General features: G+C 37.8%; 1 protein-coding gene across 1 annotated transcript in view; it reads left to right on the top strand.

Annotated features, from left to right (window-relative positions):
- The window catches only part of LOC121382789 (prominin-1-A-like), an 81,465-nt gene that overhangs the window by 26,105 nt on the left and 32,979 nt on the right, over positions 1 to 22,381 (top strand). The window contains exons 2-8 of the mRNA XM_041512392.1: positions 5,775 to 6,140; positions 9,054 to 9,109; positions 10,073 to 10,278; positions 13,625 to 13,745; positions 16,262 to 16,328; positions 18,933 to 19,028; positions 21,439 to 21,623. Of these exons, the coding sequence (XP_041368326.1) occupies positions 5,834 to 6,140; positions 9,054 to 9,109; positions 10,073 to 10,278; positions 13,625 to 13,745; positions 16,262 to 16,328; positions 18,933 to 19,028; positions 21,439 to 21,623 (1,038 nt within the window). The 5' untranslated portion in view covers positions 5,775 to 5,833. The remainder of the gene's footprint in view (positions 1 to 5,774; positions 6,141 to 9,053; positions 9,110 to 10,072; positions 10,279 to 13,624; positions 13,746 to 16,261; positions 16,329 to 18,932; positions 19,029 to 21,438; positions 21,624 to 22,381) is intronic.

Raw genomic sequence — 22,381 nt, 5'->3', positions numbered from 1 at the left:
CACCCAGTACACGCGATACATAATGTATTATTTATATATATATATATATATATATATATATATATAGAGAGAGAGAGAGAGAGAGAGAGAGAGAGAGAGAGAGAGAGAGAGAGAGTGACAGACAGAGAGAGAGAGAGAGAGAGAGAGAGAGAGAGAGAGAGAGGAGAGAGAGAGAGTGACAGAGAGAGAGTGAGAGAGAGAGAGAGAGAGAGAGAGAGAGAGAGAGAGAGAGAGAGAGAGAGAGAGAGAGAGAGTGACAGAGAGTGACAGAGGGACAGAGAGAGAGAGAGAGAGAGTGACAGAGTGAGAGAGAGAGAGAGAGAGAGAGAGAGAGAGGGGGGGGGGGGGGGGGGGGAGGGGGGGAGGGGGGTAGGAAGGTAGGAAGGGAAGGAGGGAAGGAGCCAGTGAGTTTATTAGAGCGCGCGAGTTGTACAACAGTATTTGAGTCAAGTATCGACTTGTTCGTAAACATTGAATATATTATCCTGTTTCAATGATCGTTTTCCTAGAAGGCACGCATCATTGATCAAGGTCAGCTAGCTAAACGGGAAGTCAGACTTCTGGCATCTGGAACCATAAACACAATTTTGTTTGTTGATCGTATTTATAAAACATTTTGGTGGTATTTGTTTAACTAATATACATTTTTCAATAAATTGGATAACATATATAATTATGTATATTTAATTGACCAAATATTACAACTACACAATGTAATGTTTAATTCAATAGTGTTTTAAAGTTACATTATCTGGTTACCATATTATAACATCATGTACAAATGTGAAATACAAGCTCAAATGCACTTTTAAAAAAGTCGTGTGTGTTCGCTATGAACGGAAAGAAATGTGTTATTTAACGACGCACTCAACACATTTTATTTACGGTTATATGGCGTCAGACATATGGTGAAGGACCACACAGATTTTTAGAGGAAACCCGCCGTCGCCACTACATGGGCTACTCTTTCCGATTAGCAGCAAGGGATCTTTTATTTGCGCTTCCCACAGGCAGGATAGCACAAACCATGGCCTTTGTTAAACCAGTTATGGATCACTGGTCGGTGCAAGTGGTTTACACCTATCCATTGAGCCTTGCGGAGCACTCACTCAGGGTTTGGAGTCAGTATCTGGATTAAAAATCCCATGCATCGACTGGGATCCGAACCCAGTACCTACCAGCCTGTAGACCGATGGCCTAAGCACGACGCCACCGAGGCCGGTCGCTATGAACGGATATCGTCAAACGTATACGCTTGATTCGTCGCCCGTGCCGCCATAGCTCGGCAAAGCACAAACGACAGCCTGTTGTCAGTTTCAGTTAACACGTGCGTTTGCCGATTTCAAATTGTAGGGTTCACTCAAAAAATTAAAAGAGAAATCTTGCGCTGTACGAAGAACGTTCGGTTGAGAATACGGTACTAGTCTTTAGTTAAAACCGGTTTGATCTTGACAACGTATTATCGACAGTCGTGCCTCCCTATTTCAGAATTGTTATTTTATAAAGTGTTAGTAGAACTTTCAAAGTTTAGTTTGTATACTAGTAACACATTAATCATGTATATATTTTAAAAATAAAATATACTAAAGTAGACAATGAACGTTTTCACTTCTTAATTTTACGTGTTAAAATCGACAAATTCAAATAAATATTATTTCGTTTGGAAAGGGTAAAGTTGGGGGGGGGGGGGGTGTGTTTAACGACATCAAAAATAAAGCATATTGATTTAATAATCATCCGACCCCATACAACCGTAAATAAAATGTGTTGAGTGCGTCGTTAAATAAAACATATCCTATCCTTCCTTCCATCTGCGGTTGGATGTCTAAAACTTTGTAATTTTGACATATAATCTTAGAGATGAATAGGGTGCATGTGCAGGGGGAGGGTATTGGAGGTCGAAACCCTTACTTGCCCAAGCTTAAAAAAAATTGAAATGTATTTTGGGGGGAGCATGGCCCCATATAAACTTCGCTTAAGACAGTCTATAACCCCGACCCCGCTGAAATCCCTGCACACGCGCCTTGGAAACCCGCTACATTTTTTTTTAGCAAGGGATTGTTTATATGTACCATCCCACAGACAGGATATCACATACCATGGTCTTTTTGTATACCCGCCGATGGGGATCGATCCTAGACTGACCGCGCATTTAAACCCCCCCCCACCTTTTTAGGTCTAAGTAATGAATAAAAATAACATATAGTCTTGAAAAATGTTACGTAAATCGAACACAGTACCCTCTTCTTCTACCCCTAGAGCGTTACGTAATTAGTAACACCCCCTTACATGTAACACGTATGCCTAACAGCTGGCCACTGTCAACATTTCAAGGCAAATCCCCAACTCACCGACCCCTGGAAAGGTGTTGTACCATACCTCTATGGATATAAATATGTTTTGGAGACGACCCCTCAATCAAGACAGTTAAATTTGTTGAAAAATTGCGAAATCTCACGTGATCTCTTGTTGGGGAATTCTATACTTGTGATAAGCCAATGAAAACCGAGATCGGTACGAGCTCGTCACAAGTGTTCCACTTTCAAAATCATGGCTTTGTTTTTGACCTGGATAAGCGAACGTAGTGAAACCAGTGCGGAGTGCGGCGTCATATATGCACCAAACGTAATTGGATTTTCTGTTCTATATGCTTAAATAATAAAAATATTCCAGGGAATGTAGTTTTAATATAAGACAGGAATTCCGCGGAATTTAATGTCTCGTCTTCCATAAACGTATTCTATGTCGCTGACAGTTAAACTAAACGATGTTAATTTTAAAGCACATCAACAAAAATCATTTAAAATTAATAAATAATGTTTTTCTCCGTGTGCATTACGATGAACATCCATAGGTGCAACTATAAACCATGTTTCAGTAAACTAGGACTTATAGTTTATTAGAAATAGAGCTAAACGCGAAAATGTAACGTTGAGCTAAACACAAAAGTTGACGCCGCCGTCGGGAAAGTAATACCAAACTAACTGTGAAGGGGAAAGGATAGTAAAAAGGAATCCTAGCACACTGATGTAGGGTCGACGTGGGGTTTTTTTAAGTTAGACCAACAAGGATATTTAAAGAATAATAAAGGTACTTTTTCTTTTCAGAGGGCCACTTACCGCCGCTAGTTACGCCCCTCGCTAGGTACAGGTGTGACGACATATTACTAAGAAGTCTGTGATACATAAATGTTTTTATTCTACTTGTCTGATCTAGCGGGTGGATTGATTTAACCTCGTCATTTGTGTTTATCTGTTGCTACCAAAGGAAGGGTTCCGAAGGGTGTGTATATGTGTGTGTGTGTGGGGAGACACGGCGGGGAACGTAGCCGAGAGAGAGAGAGAGAGAGAGAGAGAGAGAGAGAGAGAGAGAGAGAGAGAGAGAGAGAGAGAGAGAGAGAGAGAGAGAGAGAGAGAGAGAGGAGGGAGAGGGAGGGAGAGCGAGAGAGAGAGAGAGAGAGAGCGAGAGCGAGAGCGAGAGCGAGAGCGAGAGAGAGAGAGAGAGAGAGAGAGAGAGAGAGAGAGAGACAGAGAGGAAGTCCACAGCTGCCACATAGGTTACTCTTACCGGTAAAGCAGTAACGGATGTTTTATGTGTACTTTCGTACAGGCAGGGCGATCCCGCCACTCTGCCATCCACCGCATCCCAAACTGACCGCTCTGCCACTGCGCCATTCACCACTTCGTTGCCATCAGTCACGCAAGTGAAATGTATGCATGAGAGGTGCCAACGTTTTACGAAATATCCACAGGCGAATTGAGGATTTTACCAACAGATGCTGAATGTTTTAGGACTTTTTAAGTGAACGTAAGTTCTTCAAGCAAAACGGGAGGACCTACGCCCTCTCCCGAAATCGTAACATTAGCTATTTAAAAGAAGGCACTGGATTTCCAAGCATTTCGAATACAGAATCGGCATTTTGTAATGGTTTGTCGGTGCAGTGGGTTCGAATCCTGCCAAATGACGCTTTGTGTTTTAAAATGTTATATTATTTACTGTGTCGGCGTTTCTGCTGGTGGAGTGTTAGTCCCCGAGTGCGTCATTAGCCGTGTTGCAATTAAAACAAATTGCTGTAAATTAATAGACTGTTCCATTAGTTTGAAACCATTTTTGTGGAAGACTTGGTTGGCAGAGTGATTAAAGGGGCATTCCTGAGTTTGCTGCAACTTTTAAGGTGTTATCGACTAACAGAGCCTTTTTAACGATTGTAATTATATTTTTCTGCATAAAAGATTAGTGACTGTATATTAAACATGTTTCTGATCGTTCTAATATTTTTACTAGGTTAAATTTCATTTATTTCCTAAAATATAATTTTTTCGTACGTACGAAATTATTTGAAAACAGAATCCATTTTGGGCTGCTTACAAATATTAAGACGAATTGAATATACAGACATTAATATTCTAAACAAGAAAACATATTTAATATGTAAGTTTAATCGAAGAAATATTTTATTAGTCTGAAACATCTTACAATGCAACAAACTCAGGAATGCCCCTTTAAAGTCGTGGGCTGTCAAATGCCACGTGAATTGGTTCAGTATTATAGCTATTTTAAGAGTTCTCAATATAAGATGGAGAGTGGTCGCTTCGCTTACCCTAGTTACTACAAAGCAGATTCAGACATTCGTCAGAATATGACTATGAATTATTATGAACCAGATCAACAGTTACCACCAATACATTGGCAGAAGTGTCGCATTGTTTTCCATATTTATAAACGCGTCCACAACACAAACATTTATTACAACCTGGTGAATAAAACAATTATCAAACTTCCCTTGCTGCCTGTCGTAAAAAGAGTAGCCTATGTGGCGACAGCGGGTTTCCTCTAAAAAAATCTATGTGGTCCTTAACCATATGTCTGACGCCATATAACCGTAAATAAAATGTGTTGAGTGCGTCGTTAAATAAAACACTTCTTTCTTTCTGCACTGGCGATGCATTAAAATTTAATTTTTTGAGTATCAATGACGGATCTATTTATGCTTCATTAAACAACACATATAGATCTACTTTATATCAGAAAGTAAAAAAAACCCACCCCAAACCCCCATCATAAAACATTAAACAATACCGGCAGTAATCATGAAACAAAATCATTAAAACAATATACCAAACGTACTCCCTCCCCTCAACGTAATGGTATAAAACATGACAGCATTTTATTACTAGTTTCACTATAAAACTGTTTATATGTTTGAAGTTGATACAGTAACAATGATTGTTATTTATATCAAAAAGAATGTTGAAGGACAAAAGGAAAACTAACTATTATTAATTTTATAAAAAGTTATTATCCTTTGTCGTACAGTGTTTTGAGGAGAGCTCTTTAATTTCATGTATACATTTTGTGGGCATGTGATGGGTTTTGTTTTGGGTTGGGGTTTTTTTGAAGGGGAGGGGGAGGGGGGCATCACTTATGCACTGGTTATATATCGTTGCTGATTTTACTAATAGCGTTGCAAATTTCTGGTTATAGCATGGTTTTGCCTAGTTATATAGAATTTTGTAAAAAAAATTAATGAAAGCGTTTCTGATTAATTTCTGGTTTAAGCATTGCTAATTAAATTGTCGAATTTTAGTAAAAGAGCTGCTGATTTTTAGTTACAGCGTTGCTAATTTCTGGTTATAGCGTTGCTAATTTCTGGTTATAGTGTTGATTTTTAATAATGGTGTTGATAATTTCTGGTTATTGCAAAACTGTCAATCTTCAGACACAATCATTCAAAATTAATTTAATTACATGTTTGTCTCTTCTTCTGTTTTCAGAATACAACTTATTTAACTGCTCACAGGCTAAAACGTTACCAAGAAGATTTTTTTCTAAAATGGACAAGACTATGCACATTATATCTGTCAAGAGGTTGTTAAGGCCTTCAGTGCTTTGCCTGGCACTGCTTGCGTGTTTGTTAAGCCCATGTCAAGGGTACACGGACCCCGTGTTACAGAGCATTGTGCCGAATCCGGACTCAGTTGGAAACAGCGCCGACTCCAACAGCACGATTAGCTGGGCGGATATAACCCAGGGACAGAAATATGCCGGTGGAGAGCCGTACAATGACGGAGGCTTGGGAACCTTGTTTGACATGTCGAGGAGTTTCGTCGACACCGCCCTTTCAAGTGGATTTCCCTACGGTAAGACCCTACTTTTCTAGTTCTTGTCTATAAATGAACACTGGAACCTGTGGGAGTTCAGGAGAGCGAGCGTTCGCAAACAGTTTGATTGGTTTCTATCTTATCTTTTTATTTTACATCTTTTTAACATTTAACGCAAACGATCGGGGAGGGGGGGGGGGGGCGGAATGAACTTCAGTCGGTAGATCACTCCTCTGAGGTGCTTGCGTCTCAAGATCGAATCGCCTGATTGGACCTATTCTCTGATTATTTTTTCCCCCGTCACAACCACTGGTATATCAAAGGACGTGGTATATGCTATCCTGTCTGTGGAAAAGTGCATACAAAAAATCCCTTGCTACTAATAAAAAATGTAGCGGGTTTCCTCTCTAAGACTATATGTCAGAATTACCAAATGTTTGACATCCAAAAGCCGATGATTAATCAATCAATGTGATCTAGTGGTGTCGTTAAACAAAACACAATCTTTTAAATAATAAGTCAGGCGACAGACCGCGAGCGTTTTGGCCTCGTGAACAAGAATCTAATCTACGTCCTCATTGGGTCCTTTGGTCCACTAATGTTTCATAATAATGACCCCCTCCAATTCTTCATGATACCATTTTCCACTACCTCTCAACATGATCGCCAAAACTATTGTTGTACTTCCTCAATTTAACAACAACAGTCTGTCAGAGGACAACAAAATAATTGCTTACAGTAGATCCTAATTTATCTATTAATTGAAGTCTAGTTCATGTATTTGCGGGACAGCAAAATAAATGTTTACAATTTATTCTATTATATGTAATTTATAGAACAGGGTACTTGTTTACACTGCATTCTAGAAACAAGTTCATGGAACAGAAAACAAATTTCAAATATTGTATCTTACTCTATGTACGTAATATATATAAATAACAAGCGAGGTGTTTACACCGTATTCTAGTGTATGTATTTATAGAACAACACAATGCATTCTAGTTTATATGTTTATAGAACACAACGAATTCTAGTTTATGTATTAATAGAACAACGCAATGCATTCTAGTTTATGTAGTTATAGAACGACGATGAATTCTAGTTTATGTATTTATAGAACACAATGTATTCTAGTTTATGTATTAATAGAACAACACAATGAATGCTAGTATATGTATTTGCAGAACAATACAATTAGAACAGCACAATGAATTCTAGTTTATGTGTTTACAGAATAACACAATGAATTATAGTTTATGTATTTGTAGAACAGCACAATTAATTCTCATTTATGTATTTGTAGAACAACACAATGAATTCTAGTTTATGTATTTTTAGAACAACACAAGAAACTCTAGTGTATGTATTTATAGAACAACACAATGCATTCTCGTTTATGTATATGTAGAACACAATTAATTCTAGTGTATGTATTTATAGAACACATTGAATTCAACTGTATGTATTTACAGTATGATAATTGTCAACATAGGTCAGGTCAGGTCATAGGGTTTTACGTGCACATTCAGAACAAGCTGTTGTAGCGCACGCTTGTCGTGGGCACAAGAGCCGGCCTTGGCCGGCTCCTCCGTCCATGACAGGAAAGGTGGGGGGTGGGGGGAAAGGAGGGACCGCCTACGCTGGCAGGTACAAGGGAGCACCAGCAGCCCGATTGAATCGGTAGCAGGCGGGTGGGGTGGTGGTGGTGCTATGGAATTTGAATGGAGCTGTTAATGCCAAAGAGAAAAGGTGCGCATTTTTGTTGAGGAAATTTGGCGCAATTTTGAACGGTCGGTCGAAAGGTAGATGTGCGAGCTAGTATAGGTTTTGAATCGAGAGTAGCTCGTTAGTGGGTCGAGAGTAGCTCGTTAATTATAGACCTTCATGATGCTGGTTGTCTCCCTAGGTTGTCCGTAGGGTCCTTATAAGGACCTGACCTCTTCTGGTCGTGGCATGACAACCCAGAGGAGACTCGTGCAATTGTGTAGACACTGGTAGGTAAGGCGTTTTGTTCCGGGGTGGTCGACGTGCTGATGTTGGCATGGTCCTCCGTTTCCTCCTTAGTGACACCAAGTACAAGTTTCCAGTAGCAAGTATTTGGGGATTGGGTGGGGGAGGCTGATATTCTTTTGTTCGGCCTCCCCCGGGTGCATTGCAATTGTGTACTCGGAACCGGTATTCTTTTGTTCGGCCTCCCCCGGGTGCATTGCAATTGTGTACTCGGAACCGGTATTCTTTTGTTCGGCCTCCCCCGGGTGCATTGCAATTGTGTACTCGGAACCGGTATTCTTTTGTTCGGCCTCCCCCGGGTGCATTGCAATTGTGTACTCGGAACCGGTATTCTTTTGTTCGGCCTCCCCCGGGTGCATTGCAATTGTGTACTCGGAACCGGTATTCTTTTGTTCGGCCTCCCCCGGGTGTACTCGGAACCGGTATTCTTTTGTTCGGCCTCCCCCGGGTGTACTCGGAACCGGTATTCTTTTGTTCGGCCTCCCCCGGGTGTACTCGGAACCGGTATTCTTTTGTTCGGCCTCCCCCGGGTGTACTCGGAACCGGTATTCTTTTGTCCGGTTCCTTATTAGAGCAGTCAACATATGATTCTAGCTTTTATTTACAGAACAAGATGTTTTTTTAATACTGAATCCTATCTACATTATGTATTTACTGAATACAGAACAACAATAATTGTGAATACTTGATCATACGCTATGTACAGTTTATGTATTTTACAATAGTAAGTGAATTCTGAAAACTGGAACTTAGTTTGTGTAATTATAGATTAACAAAAATACATACGCATGCACATGATCAGAATAGTGTATTGACGTTATATATTTTGAAAAAGGTATCTTTTAGAGTAGTTTTCACACTTTTAAAAACAACATTAATTATTAAAAAAAAAATTATTTGAATTTTATTTTAAATAGTACACATTTTTCTTTTCGCTTACAGATTTAATAGAGAAATTCAAAAATGGAAAATTAGACATGGCTGCGGATGGAAAGCAGGTACCGTATTCGTTCATATAAAATCACTGATTAAAGGTGTTTCCCCATCTGTAAAATATTTCTGTACAATATTTAGAGTTCCTTGTTTGAAATATTATTCTATGTACGCTCAGGTGCGCAGTCAGACATGTCATTGTATACGGGAACTGTATAAACAAAAGGTCTGGAGCCCGTTCTGGCACGCGCGTTAAGTGGCAGTCCTCCTACAGACCATATATCGCACCATATATCGTGGTCAAGACAAGCTCTCCTTCTTAGAAAGATAACTTGGCTGCATCTCATCACAAAACTTGACCATATGTCTGACGCCATATAACCGTAAATAACATGTGTTGAGTGCGTCGTTAAATAAAACATTTCTTTCTTTCACATCACAAAACTGTCCTGACTTAATTTAGACTGGCTCCTGGAAAGATACGATATTGAATATGCTAATGGCCTATTCGGAATCGTGACGAATGTTGTAGCTTCTGTTAAACACTTTTAAATAAATCATCTAAACCGGACACCCTCGGAACCAATTAAAAAGTCCGGTTTTAAGAGGTATCCGATTTAGAGTGGTTATGTTCTGCATTGATCTATCCATCAGTTAATACACACACACCATCCATACATAAATCCACCCACCCATCCACCCACAAACACCAAACCCACCCATAACTCCATCCATCTATCCATACACCCATCCATCCACACAATCACACCAAACCCACCCAAACATACATCCATCTATCCACACAATCACCCACTCACCACAAACTCACCCAAACATCCATCCATCCATTCATCCACCCATTCATCCACACATTAACCCACACAATCACCCACTCAACCCAAACTCCACCCATCTATCCATCCACCCATTCATCTCCACCCATCCATCATGAGCAAACACCCCAAACCCACCCACCCAAATATCCATCCATCACTTATCCCTTCATTATTTTGCTCTCTTTTTTTCAGTTCGCTCTCGACTATCTTGGCTACGGAGTATGCATAGTGATAGGTTTTCTCTTCATCATCATCTTCCCCATCGTGGGCCTGTGTTTTTGCTGCTGTCGTTGTTGTGGAAACTGCGGCGGTAAAAAGTTGCAGAAGTCCGACCCAAGCGCCTCCTGTCGACGGAAAGTGTACGGATTGCTATTTCTCATCATAACAGTTATGACTGGGTGAGTATGGTACACATTTCTGTATATTACAATTATATTAATACAAAAGAGTGCTTTGAAATTTAAAAAAAGAAAGAAAAAAGTTTTAATGGGTGTCAAACTTTAAAAAAGAAAGATTTATTGCCCCCAGAACATAGGCAGTGAACAGGTTGGGGAGCCTTACAAAGTACATATTTAAACAATAGTATCTAAACAAATATGCTATTTAAATATGTTAATGCTTTCGATGATATTTATAAGACGGAAAGGGCGAGAGAGAGAGAGTGAGAGAGAGAGAGAGAGAGAGAGAGAGAGAGAGAGAGAGAGAGAGAGAGAGAGAGAGAGAGAGAGAGAGAGAGAGAGAGAGAGAGAGAGAGAGAGAGAGAGAGAGAGAGAGAGAGAGAGAGAGATAGAGTGACAGAGAGAGTGACAGAGTGACAGAGAGAGAGAGAGAGAGAGAGAGAGAGAGAGAGAGAGAGAGAGAGAGAGAGAGAGAGAGAGAGAGAGGGTGCAACAGCAGTAGATAAGTATAAAGAAGTTGTGGGGATATTGAATATTGAGACAGTATTAGAGAATGACATTTTAATTAGTACTCTATTTCCAAGTGAACTGTCAAAACATTATTTTTAATTAAAACATTCTTTCAAAGAAGTGCTTTGAATATTAAATAGTTTACATTCCCTCTCACCAAGATCACCCAATAGCAAATGTATATATTTTTTTGTGCATGAGTGTCTTTAAACATCTGTTCTATTCTATTCTATTCTCACCAAGATCAAACTTCTGTAACTCTTGGCTTCGTCACCATCAACACCGCTAACAATACCGCTAACAAGACCACCACCACGACCACCGCTACTACCACCACAGCCACCACTACCACTACTACTACGACTATTACTACTACTACTACTGCTACCACCACCACCACCACAGCTACCATTACCACAACCACTATTACTACCGCGCTACTACTACCACAACAACAACTACTACTATTACCATTACCACCACCATTAACCACCACCACCACTACTACTATCACTACTACAACTATTACCGTACTATTACTACTACAACAACTATTACTACTACAACTACTACTACTACTTCTACTACTACTTCTACTAAATCTACTACTACTACTACTACTACTACTACTACTACTACTACTACTACTACTACTACTACTATATTTCTTTCTTTTTTTTGAATGCGCGTAAAGATACCTTATTCATTTTTATTCCATGGTGACCAGTAATAACAAGATGACATTCCACCCACTCTAAAGTCCCGAGACGATTTTTAACAAGTGTTATGCGGTGCGTGTACACAGTGACGAGAGAAGCAGGGTTGTAAATTCTTTTCCGACCGCGAGTCAAACCCAAAATAAACAAAAAGCCTAAACTTTACGACCATGTTAACTGCATTACACTGACAATAAAATTGATAGCTACTTTAAGTACACCAGTACATCCTGCTAGTAACTGCTATATTAATAATATAAAAGGTATAGTTCAGGCCACAGAAAGAGTATTTAAAGTGGCAAGGGGAGGAAAGGTAACTAGGAAACATTAATGTTTCAGTGATTTGAAACGCGATTTCCCAGAATGTGAAGAACACTTTAGCATTGTTTAACATGACTCTTGTTAAAGGTTATAGTTCTGTATGTCTGCTGCGTACCTGTTCGTGTATGTGTGTCTGCGTGTTCTGTGTGTGTGTGTGTGTGTGTGTGTGTGTGTGTGTGTGTGTGTGTGTGTGTGTGTGTGTGGTAAGAATCTGTATGTATGATACCGGCCTCGGTGGCATCGTGGTAGGCCATCGGTCTACAGGCTAGTAGGTACTGGTTTCGGATCCCAGTCGAGGCATGGGATTTTTAATCCACATACCGACTCCAAACCCTGAGTGAATGCTCCGCAAGGCTCAATGGGTAGGTGTAAACCACTTGCACCGACCAGTGATCCATAACTGGTTCAACAAAGGCCATGGTTTGTGCTATCCTGCCTGTGGGAAGCGCAAATAAAAGATCCCTTGCTGCTAATCGGAAAGAGTAGCCCATGTAGTGGCGACAGCGGGTTTTCTCTCAAAATCTGTGTGGTCCTTAACCATATGTCTGACGCCATATAACCGTAAATAAAATGTGTTGAGTGCGTCGTTAAATAAAACATTTCTTTCTTTCTGTATGTATGTGTATGTGTATATACATGTATATGTATATGTATATGCATGTATATATTGATGTATGAGTATCTATATATTGTATGTATGTCGAGGTTGACTGTTACATACATAGACATTAACGCACTGGCGCAGGGGTTAATTAAGTCCTTTCTGACCTCACAAATTGTCCCATGCTGTTGCTGGGACTTGAGCCTGTGGCACCGAATCGCCCGCAAATTGCAGACTAACCACGATGCGCTCTGAGCTATTGAGGCATCCACAAAAATGATGCTCTTTAACTCAACCACATGCATGGGGCCTACACTCTACGCGATCAATGTATGTATATATGTATTGATGTATGAATATCTATATATTGTATGTATGTCGAGGTTGACTGTTACATACATAGATATTAACGCACTGGCGCAGGGGATAATTAAATCCTTTCTGGCCTCACAAATTGTCCCATGCCGTTGCTGGGACTCGAACCTGTGGCACCGATTCGCCGGCAAATTGCAAGACTAACCACGATGTATGTATGTATGTATTTATGTATGTGTGTGTGTGTGTGTGTATGTATGTATGTATGTATGTATGTATATATGTGTGTGTGTGTGTGTGTGTGTATGTATGTATGTATGTGTACACATAGTATGTATACATGTGGCTGTGTTTGTGCTTATGCGTATGTATGTCTGTGTATTTGTGCATGTGTGTGTTTGTGCGCGTGTATATATGCGTGTGTTTATGCGTGTATGTATGTGTGCGCGCGTGTGTCAGTCTTTCTGCCAGAAAATAATTTATTTGAATGTACGTAATATGCGCCCCTACTAAGTGCTTTTGAGTTTGAAATGTCTTAAAAATAAACAACGTATTTAATGTACTTTAAATGTTTTTTGGACAGTAGTTTTCTTATTATAATCTTTCTAAAAATTACAAGCATCTATTCAGTTTCCATTATATTCCAGTAAGTACTTGCACACTTCATACCATCTGGCAGAAACAATGTCTGTCTGTCTCTCTGCCTCTGCCTCTGCCTCTGTCCCCCCCCCCTCTCTCTCTCTCTCTCTCTCTCTCTCTCTCTCTCTCTCTCTCTCTCTCTCTCTCTCTCTCTCTCTCTCTCTCTCTCTCTCTCTCGTATGTGTGTGTGTTAATTGGAACTATCATTTATTATTACATGTATGTTTTGAATTCTGTACATCAGTATCGGCATGATCTGTGGCTTTGTGGCAAACGAGCAAATGTCTGTGGCGCTGGGGAAGATGGGCACGTCGTCGGTAGATCAGCTTTCAAACGTGAACATTCTTCTCAACAACTCCGTCGAAGTAAGTCGCCTACCCTGGGTACATTATCCTCCATGGCCAAATCCCCACCATCCCCATCTCTTAGCCGAACTAATGCTCTCCTGGTCAGAATATTTAAGACTGTAATCTGGATCTATTCCACACGCCTTGTTAACAAGTTTGACAAATTAGCGTGGCAGTCCTCTTACATTTTTTTTGCTGCACAAATACGGCAGTCATCCTACATACCAACTATGGCAGCACTCTTAATATATAAACATTTAAGAGTGGAAGGAAGGAAGGAAATGTTTTATTTAACGACGCACTCAACACATTTTATTTACGGTTATATGGCATCAGACATATGGTTAGGGACCATACAGATATTGAGAGAGGAAATCCGCTGTCGCCACTTCATGGGCTACTCTTTTCGATTTACAGCAAAGGATATTTTATATGCACCATCCCACAGACAGGGTAGTACATACCACGGCCTTTGATATACCAGTCGTGATGCACTGGCTGGAACGAGAAATAGCCAAATAGGCCGATCGACGGGGATCGATCCCAAACCGACCGCGCATCGAGCCAACACTTTACCACTGGGCTACGCCCAGCCCCCTTTTGCACAAAGACGACAGTCCTCCTACATACCAACTATGGCAGCACTCTTAATATATAAACATTTAAGAGTGACCCATCAGATCAATCATATTGTCTGAATGTCTTAGTATTCCCTTACCGGTCGAGGCTACAGAGTTCATCGCTATCCTTCTGTCGGTCTGTCTGTCTGTCTGTCTGTCTGTCCCACATACATTTTCGGATGTTTTTCCCCCACACAATGTCTCGAGATATTGAGCTGAAATTTTGTGTATAACTTTATGAAATTTTATTATGATATTCTATTACATATGTTCACAATTATAGCCCTTAAACATTTTCGGACTGGTTTATTTATAATGCCTGAAGATATTGAGATGAAATTTTGTACATAGCTTTATCATGTACTGTTACATATCAAGTGTGACTTTCAGTGTAATTTACCCTTTTTGCACAGAGTTATGGCTCTTGTACTTAGGAGATACGAAAACTGTTTGGGCCCTGCTTGTCGACTCTGTCTTGTACAGAGTTTTTGAACATGCTAATGATTTTGTCATTCTAATTAGTATATTAAAGGGACTATCTCGAGTTTTCAACCATTATAACATATTTTCAAAGAATATATATATTTTGTTCAACAATCTTGAAACCAGTTTATTGTTTATAATATCGGTTTCTGAATATCGAATGAGTTTCTGATGTTTGTATTAGCTTGAATTTCATTTTATTTCCAAATATAAGAATCGGGACGTCGTTAAATAAAACATTTCCTTTTTCCTAATATAATTTGGTTTAATATATACGAAATTATATGGAGGTAAAATACAGTTTTGGCTACTACAAACATTAGGATAACAAGAAATATATTGTATATATAGACACTGATATTTTAAATTGAAAAAAAGAGAAAATTAATATGTAATTTTAAATGTTCCAAAATGTTTGTTAGTCGAAAACATGTTACAGTAACACAGCCAAACACAAACTCAGGACCATTCCTTTAAAGGCAAACCCAGTTTATTTGAACGAAACGACATATTATTGTCGCCAAGCAAAGATTCACCTATTTGTAAATACACATATGCTGTATTAAGAAAATAGTCAGTCTGGGTTGAAGTAGAACCGATGAAATGACATGTAAATCTATAATACATAACGTTAAAACTCATATAAAACATATTTTTAAGTTATAAAACCAATATATATATATACAAATAAAATGTGTAAATTGAAAAAAAGATTCTTGACAAATTACCAGCAAATTATAAAGTTTTTATATACTTTTGGATGAAGACAAAATACTGAAGGTAAGGTAGTCTGTTACACATGACGTGAACTTGCAGTACAGAGAGTAAAGGCTTAACAGAGCGTGTACTTACTTTACCTGGGTTGTTCCATCCCTATATCAAAAAGGTAGATTTAACATGAATTTTAATGGCAGCTTGTTACGAAACGTTTATATACATTGAATTTTGCAAAAAAAATGTCATGCGAGTTGGCTTTCGTTTAAAACTTAATAATACTGTTGTTTTAAAAAAAAAAGAGTTTTAAGGTTATTCATTACAGAGTTAAAGTTCAATCCATCTGTTGCCTTTTGACGCAGACGAACTATATGTATTGATATAATATAATAGTATGTTAATATGCATTTTTAATATTGCTTTAAATACAAGCAATTAACGGTTTTCAAAATGTATTGCTGTATTGATTAATTATGATTAATATATTTAATAACACAATTCGTTAATACATCAGGGTTATAGGTTATATCTAATACCCAAAATGCCCTTTTAGTTTGGATATGACCTTTTTGTCTAGGTGACGAAATCCCTCTATTCCTTTTACACTACCACACCACATAATGTACACTAGATACGGTTCAGTATATAATGCACATGTTTGTTTGTTTGTTTTTGTTTTTGTTTTATTTTTAATTTTCAACCGTTTTCTATTTTCAGCAAGTAAATCAAGTGGCAAAAACAAATTTTGATTTTGTGAAGAGTGTGGTTTTCCGGGATTTAGACAGTAAGTGAAGTCAAACACACACGCCATAATTGGATATAAGAACAATGTTAAATTACAACATCAATGTTTAAAACATCTGTGAGTGATTTCCGTTGATTCGTACATTCGTGTTGCCATTGTCAGAATACTGACCAGTTAACGAATAAGGAAGGATATTTTTATTTAATGACATACTCAACACACGTTATTTACGGTTATACGGTGTCGGACATATGGTTAAGGACCACACCGATATTGAGAGAGAAAACCCTCTGTCGCCACTTCATAGGCTACTCTTTTCGAATAAAAGCAAGAAATCTTTTATATGCACTATCCTACAGACAGGATAGTACATACCACGGCCTTTGATACACCAGTTGTGGAGTACTGGCTGGAACGAGAAATAGCCCAATGGGCCTATTGACGGGAATCGATCCTAGCTCGATTGCGCATCAGCCGAGCGCTGTACCACTGGGCTACGTCCCTCCCCCTAGATAACGAATTAAGCAAGCACTTGTAATAAAAACTGTTAAAGGTAGTACTAAACCAAATAACTTCCGGCTGGATCAAAGTTCGAGGTGCACCCAACTTTTGATAGAGAAGTGAACACCACACGTCCTGTGATTGGTGATAAATGTGAGTGTGTTGGTTGTAAACAAAAAATAGTTTCATCTGGGCAAAAAATGTATGCAATTTTATTTCATCTAGTACCACTGTGTCAAGTAGCCTTGTGCTAAGGTACCTGCAAAAAAAGTACTCGAATTTTGTGCAGAACTAGGTTAGTCATAGACGCTAACCGTTATCTCAGAAATGAGCAGCGTGACCCCCAATTGTTTCTGATTCATTTAAGGGTGAGGGGTGGTAGTATTTATATCCGTGGCGTTTATGTCTATTGATACACTGCAGGTAGGAGTTTCAGCCACATATATTACTATTGTCGTCTATGGGATTTGATTTGGTAGTATACACCCTCAAGGGACTGACTGACGTTTCCAATCGACAGAAGATTTTTGATGACTAAAATTAATTATAAAATGCATTTTGTTGTTTAGAATATCAGTGTCTGTATATGCATGACCTGTTTCAGATCACCTGAATGTTTCTAGAAGCTAAGACTAGATTTTACTATATACTATACATTGGGAAGTACACTGAACATTTAGCTACTACAAACCTTAGGACGATAAGAAACACACAGAAATATATATATATATATATATATATATATATATATATATATATATATATATATATATATATATATATATTCTTAAAAAAAGAGTAGGGCAAACTCTAATAAAAATTTACAATTACCAAACTTGTAAGGTATATTAACTGTGGGGAATGGTCATATGATAATGGCGAATTAATTGGGCAAACATTACAACCGGTAGTTCAATATTACAGTAGGTGTTATGACCACCAAACATCTTGAAGGACAATTGGGGTCAGAAGTGAAATTTGAAAGTTGACGTTTTTTTTATCAGTAAATGGCAAATTCAAACAATAAAAATGACTAAAAACAAAACAATAACAACTGTATTGTCAACAGAATGAAAAGAGATTGACAGAAATAATATTCCACAGTGATTAATGGACCTTCCTGGAAATGTCAAAATCGAGAATGACATCCCACGCACGTGTACGTGCACGTATATATATTATATATATATATATATATATATATATATATATATATATATATATATATATATATATATATTATATATATATACATACACATATATACATATATATATATACACACATATATATATATACATATATATATATATATATATATATATATATGTAACCCGGGGAAGAAGTAAAGATAACACTCCTTGTGGTTCCAATATTTTATTTGTAGACCAGTTGGAAAAACCTGTAAAATATAATACAAACATTCCTTACAATCACACATTAACTTTCACACTTCCGCGCACATGTTTCGGTGTGTTGATATCAGACCTGAACGTTCTTAACTGTTCGGTCTAATAGTTGATATTAACATTAATATTTCAGGTTCCCCTACTTTTTTTTGAAGAGTATATATATATTATATATATATATATATATATATATATATATATATATATATATATATATATATATATATATATATATATATACATATACATATACATATGCATATACATATACATATACATATACATATACCTACATACACACACACATACATACATCTATCTATCTATCTATCTATCTATCTATCTATCTATCTATCTATCTATCTATCTATCTATCTATCTATCTATATATATATATATACACATACACACACACAATGGCAGCAAACGCCTTTAAAATACCATTTATACAGTGTCATGTACTTTGTACACCTGTATATCACTGAAGAACAGTCGTACTAATAAGTACAAAACAATCCTGATTATGAGTCGTGTGTCTATGTATTTTAGATTAATTAAATAGATCGATTGATCAATCGAATTGTATAAGTGAGAGAGATGAAAAAATTAATTGGGATAATAGCGAAATCATTCGAATTCAGTAATAAGTAATATATATATATATAAATAATGTGTTGAGTATATTACTGATGTCCAGGTACTTGCTTGTAACGATACATGTTTGCCTTTCCAGGTATTGGTTACCTTGTTGGAATTCCAATTCGAGACAGTCTTGGCACAGATGGTCAAATCATTGCATCTATGAACAGCGCCGAAGCTCTACAGTCAAGTAGGTTTTTATCCTCAGTACGCCAATTATTGTTACTTAATATGTAAACATTTACAAGCGGACTGATCCCACGCTTCGAATATAACATAACCTTTACAAAGAGAATAATTGACTTTCCAGTGGCCTTATTAGTATTGATGCATTGAATAATCTAAACGCGCAGTTCTGTCTGTTATCCCTCTTTATAGTTGACGCAAGTGTACTTTTCAATGCAATATTTACCATTCATCTGGCTAACCTGGCACAGTGCAGGTTTTTTTTCAAAGAGAACAATCCAATTGTTAGATGAATGTAATGAATTTATTTGCTTTTCGTAATGACATTTAATACTTTATTTGAGGCGGGACGTAGCCCAGTGGTAATGCAGGGGCGGATCCAGGATATTGTAACGGGAGTGATCACAAATTTCTATGAATCCCAGACAGTTTTTAAATAAAGATGAATTTAGGGGAGGGGGGGGGGAGGGGGCAATGACATGAGGCGGAATGCCAAGGGAACTTTGGTGGAGGTTTGGAGAGGGATCGTAAACAAAATTAAAATTAATATATAATAAAATTATAATTCACAGAATTTAGAAGGGGCCCGGGCCCCTGGCCCACCCCTAGATCCACCCCTGTACATATGTGTGTTGACGGCAATATAGTGGTGTACATGCGTATTGTGGATGATAAATTATAGTTACAGTTTGGTTTGTTTAACGACACTACTAGGCCACATTAATAAATTAATCATCGGCTATTGGATGTGAAACATTTGGTAATTTTTACCTATAGTCTTAGAGAGGAAACCTACTTCATTTTTCCATTAGTAGCATGGGATCTTTTATATTCGCCGTATCACAGGCAGGAGAGCACATACCACGGCCTTTGACATACCATCGTGGTACACTGGCTTGAGGAAGAAATAGCCCAATGGGCCCACCGACATGATGAATTAAAAACAATCTTTAAAAAGAGGACTTCGAACGGGCGGAAGTTGTGTGTGTGTGTGTGTGTGTGTGTGTGACGTTTCATTTTAATTCTTGAATATTATTTACTAATATGGCTTCAGATGTTTGGATGAGTTTAGTCTTACGGATAGTGGGGTTTAGAATCATATTTCTCACGAGGTCTGCTCAACACTTGTTGACATTAATCGCCTTCATGAGCATTGGGCTATTTCTCGTTCAAGCCAGTGCACCACGACTGATCTATCAAAGGCCGTGGTATGTGTTATCCTGTCTGTGGGATCGTGCATATAAAAAATATCTTGCTATTAATTGAAAAAATAGGTGTCATCTCTAATACTAATGTCAGAAGTACCAAATGAATGAATGAATGAATGAATGAATGAATGAATGAATGAATGAATGAATGAATGTATGTTTAACGACACGCCAGCAGTGTCAAACTATGGTAAATGCAAAATATTAGAATTACATCTAAAACCCGATGATTAATATATATATATATATATATATATATATATATATATATATATATCTCTCTCTCTCTCTCTCTCTCTCTCTCTCTCTCTCTCTCTCTCTCTCTCTCTCTCTCTCTCTCTCTCTCTCTCTCTCTCTCTCTCTCTCTCTCTCTCTCTCTCTATATATATATATATATATATATATATATACTCTTCAGAAAAAGTAGGGGAATGTACAATTGCCAAAACTGTAAGGTATATTAGCTGTAGGGAATGGTTATATGATAATAGTGAATTAATTGGGCAACCATTACAGCCGGTAATTCAGTATTACAGCAGGTTTTATGACCACCAAAGATCTTGAAGGACGAATGGGGTCAGAAGTGAAATTTGAAAGTTGACGTTTTTTTATCAGTAAATGGCAAATTCAAACAATTTAAAATGACTAAAAACAAAACAATAACAACCGTATGATCAACAGAATGAAAAGGATTGACAGAAATAATGTTCCACAATGATTAATGGACCTTCCTCGAAATAGTCAAAATCGAGAATGACACCCAACGCACGTGTACGGGGCATCTGCGTGATGCATGTGCAAACTATGGAATGTGTTTCGGTGTGTTGATATCAGACCTGAACGTTCTTAACTGTTCGGTCTAATAGTTGATATTAACATTAATATTTCAGGTTCCCCTACTTTTTTGAAGAGTATATATATATATATATATATATATATATATATATATATATTAATTAATTAATTAATTTGCTCTAGTGGTGTCGTTAAACAAAAAAACCGTTTCAATTTTATATTTTATTTGGCTTGGTGTTCCTGTGGAATATTGCAATATATATATAGTACATTGTAATTACATTTTGTTAGCAAAGACTCCTTTTTTGAACGCCCAACCCTCATATTTCTGAATACTGTACTTTTGGGTGTTTTCCTTTTGAAAACTCCAGCATCCACCTCAGAAGAACTGTGTTTTCACTTTGTTTCTAGCTGTTGACATAGCCATTCCTCAGATGACAGAGCTGGACAGCGCAATAACACGGCTCAAGGACAACATTACTCAGTTGAGTAACGAACTCAGTACTGCTAAGACTGATATAGACAATGCTATGAATTGTGGTGGTAGTTGCCCTTTTGACACAGCATTACTTGCTACCAACGTCGATCCAAATAGTGTAAGTTTTTGCAAATACACATTAGTGTTCTTTTTGCACCCATTTCTTTTTTTAAAACAGTATATTAACCCCAGAAACATATAATGGTAGTGTCAGGGTTTCGCACCCAGTTTTTAATAGAATGGATACTTTTATTTACTGACATTCGTATTGCCTTGTTTACGGGAGGTGTATCCTGGGAGAATGGCAGTCATCTTATAGGCAGTGCAGGAAGGTTGAAATATCCCTGTGTCATGCTCGCATCGGCGATACATATTTGACCCATTCATTTATCTTGAAGAAAGACCCTCCACCTCAGTGTGAAAACTGTCAGTGTATTCTCTGACGGTATGCCACATTTTGGTGGAGTTTAAGCATCTGAAAGGAAGTAGAAAAGGTAGTTTGGGTCAAAGAAATGTGATGGAATCATTTCGATTCCATCCAGAACTTAAATTACAATTTCTACGTGATACTGACTTTTATTCTAAAGTCTAATATAACCTATCTGTGATATTTGTATTTTTACACAGTTCTTTACACTGTTTTTATTTATCTCTTGAATTTTTATATTGATGAGGTTCATCATTTAATGTTTACATTTACCATAGTTTAACACCTAATAGCCTATGTATTTTTCGTGCTGGGGTGTCGTTAAACATCTATTCTATTCTATTCCACTGGAGATGTATGCCGCGTGGTAGTGACAGTCCTCATACAGACGGAATGAATAAATGCATGAATGTTTAACGACACCCCAGCACGAAAAATACATCGTCTAT

Source organism: Gigantopelta aegis, chromosome 10, assembly GCF_016097555.1.
Source record: "Gigantopelta aegis isolate Gae_Host chromosome 10, Gae_host_genome, whole genome shotgun sequence".
Lineage (NCBI taxonomy): Eukaryota > Metazoa > Mollusca > Gastropoda > Neomphalida > Peltospiridae > Gigantopelta > Gigantopelta aegis.
The sequence above is the reverse complement of the archived record's forward strand: the minus strand, read 5'-3'. Positions and strand labels throughout refer to the sequence as shown.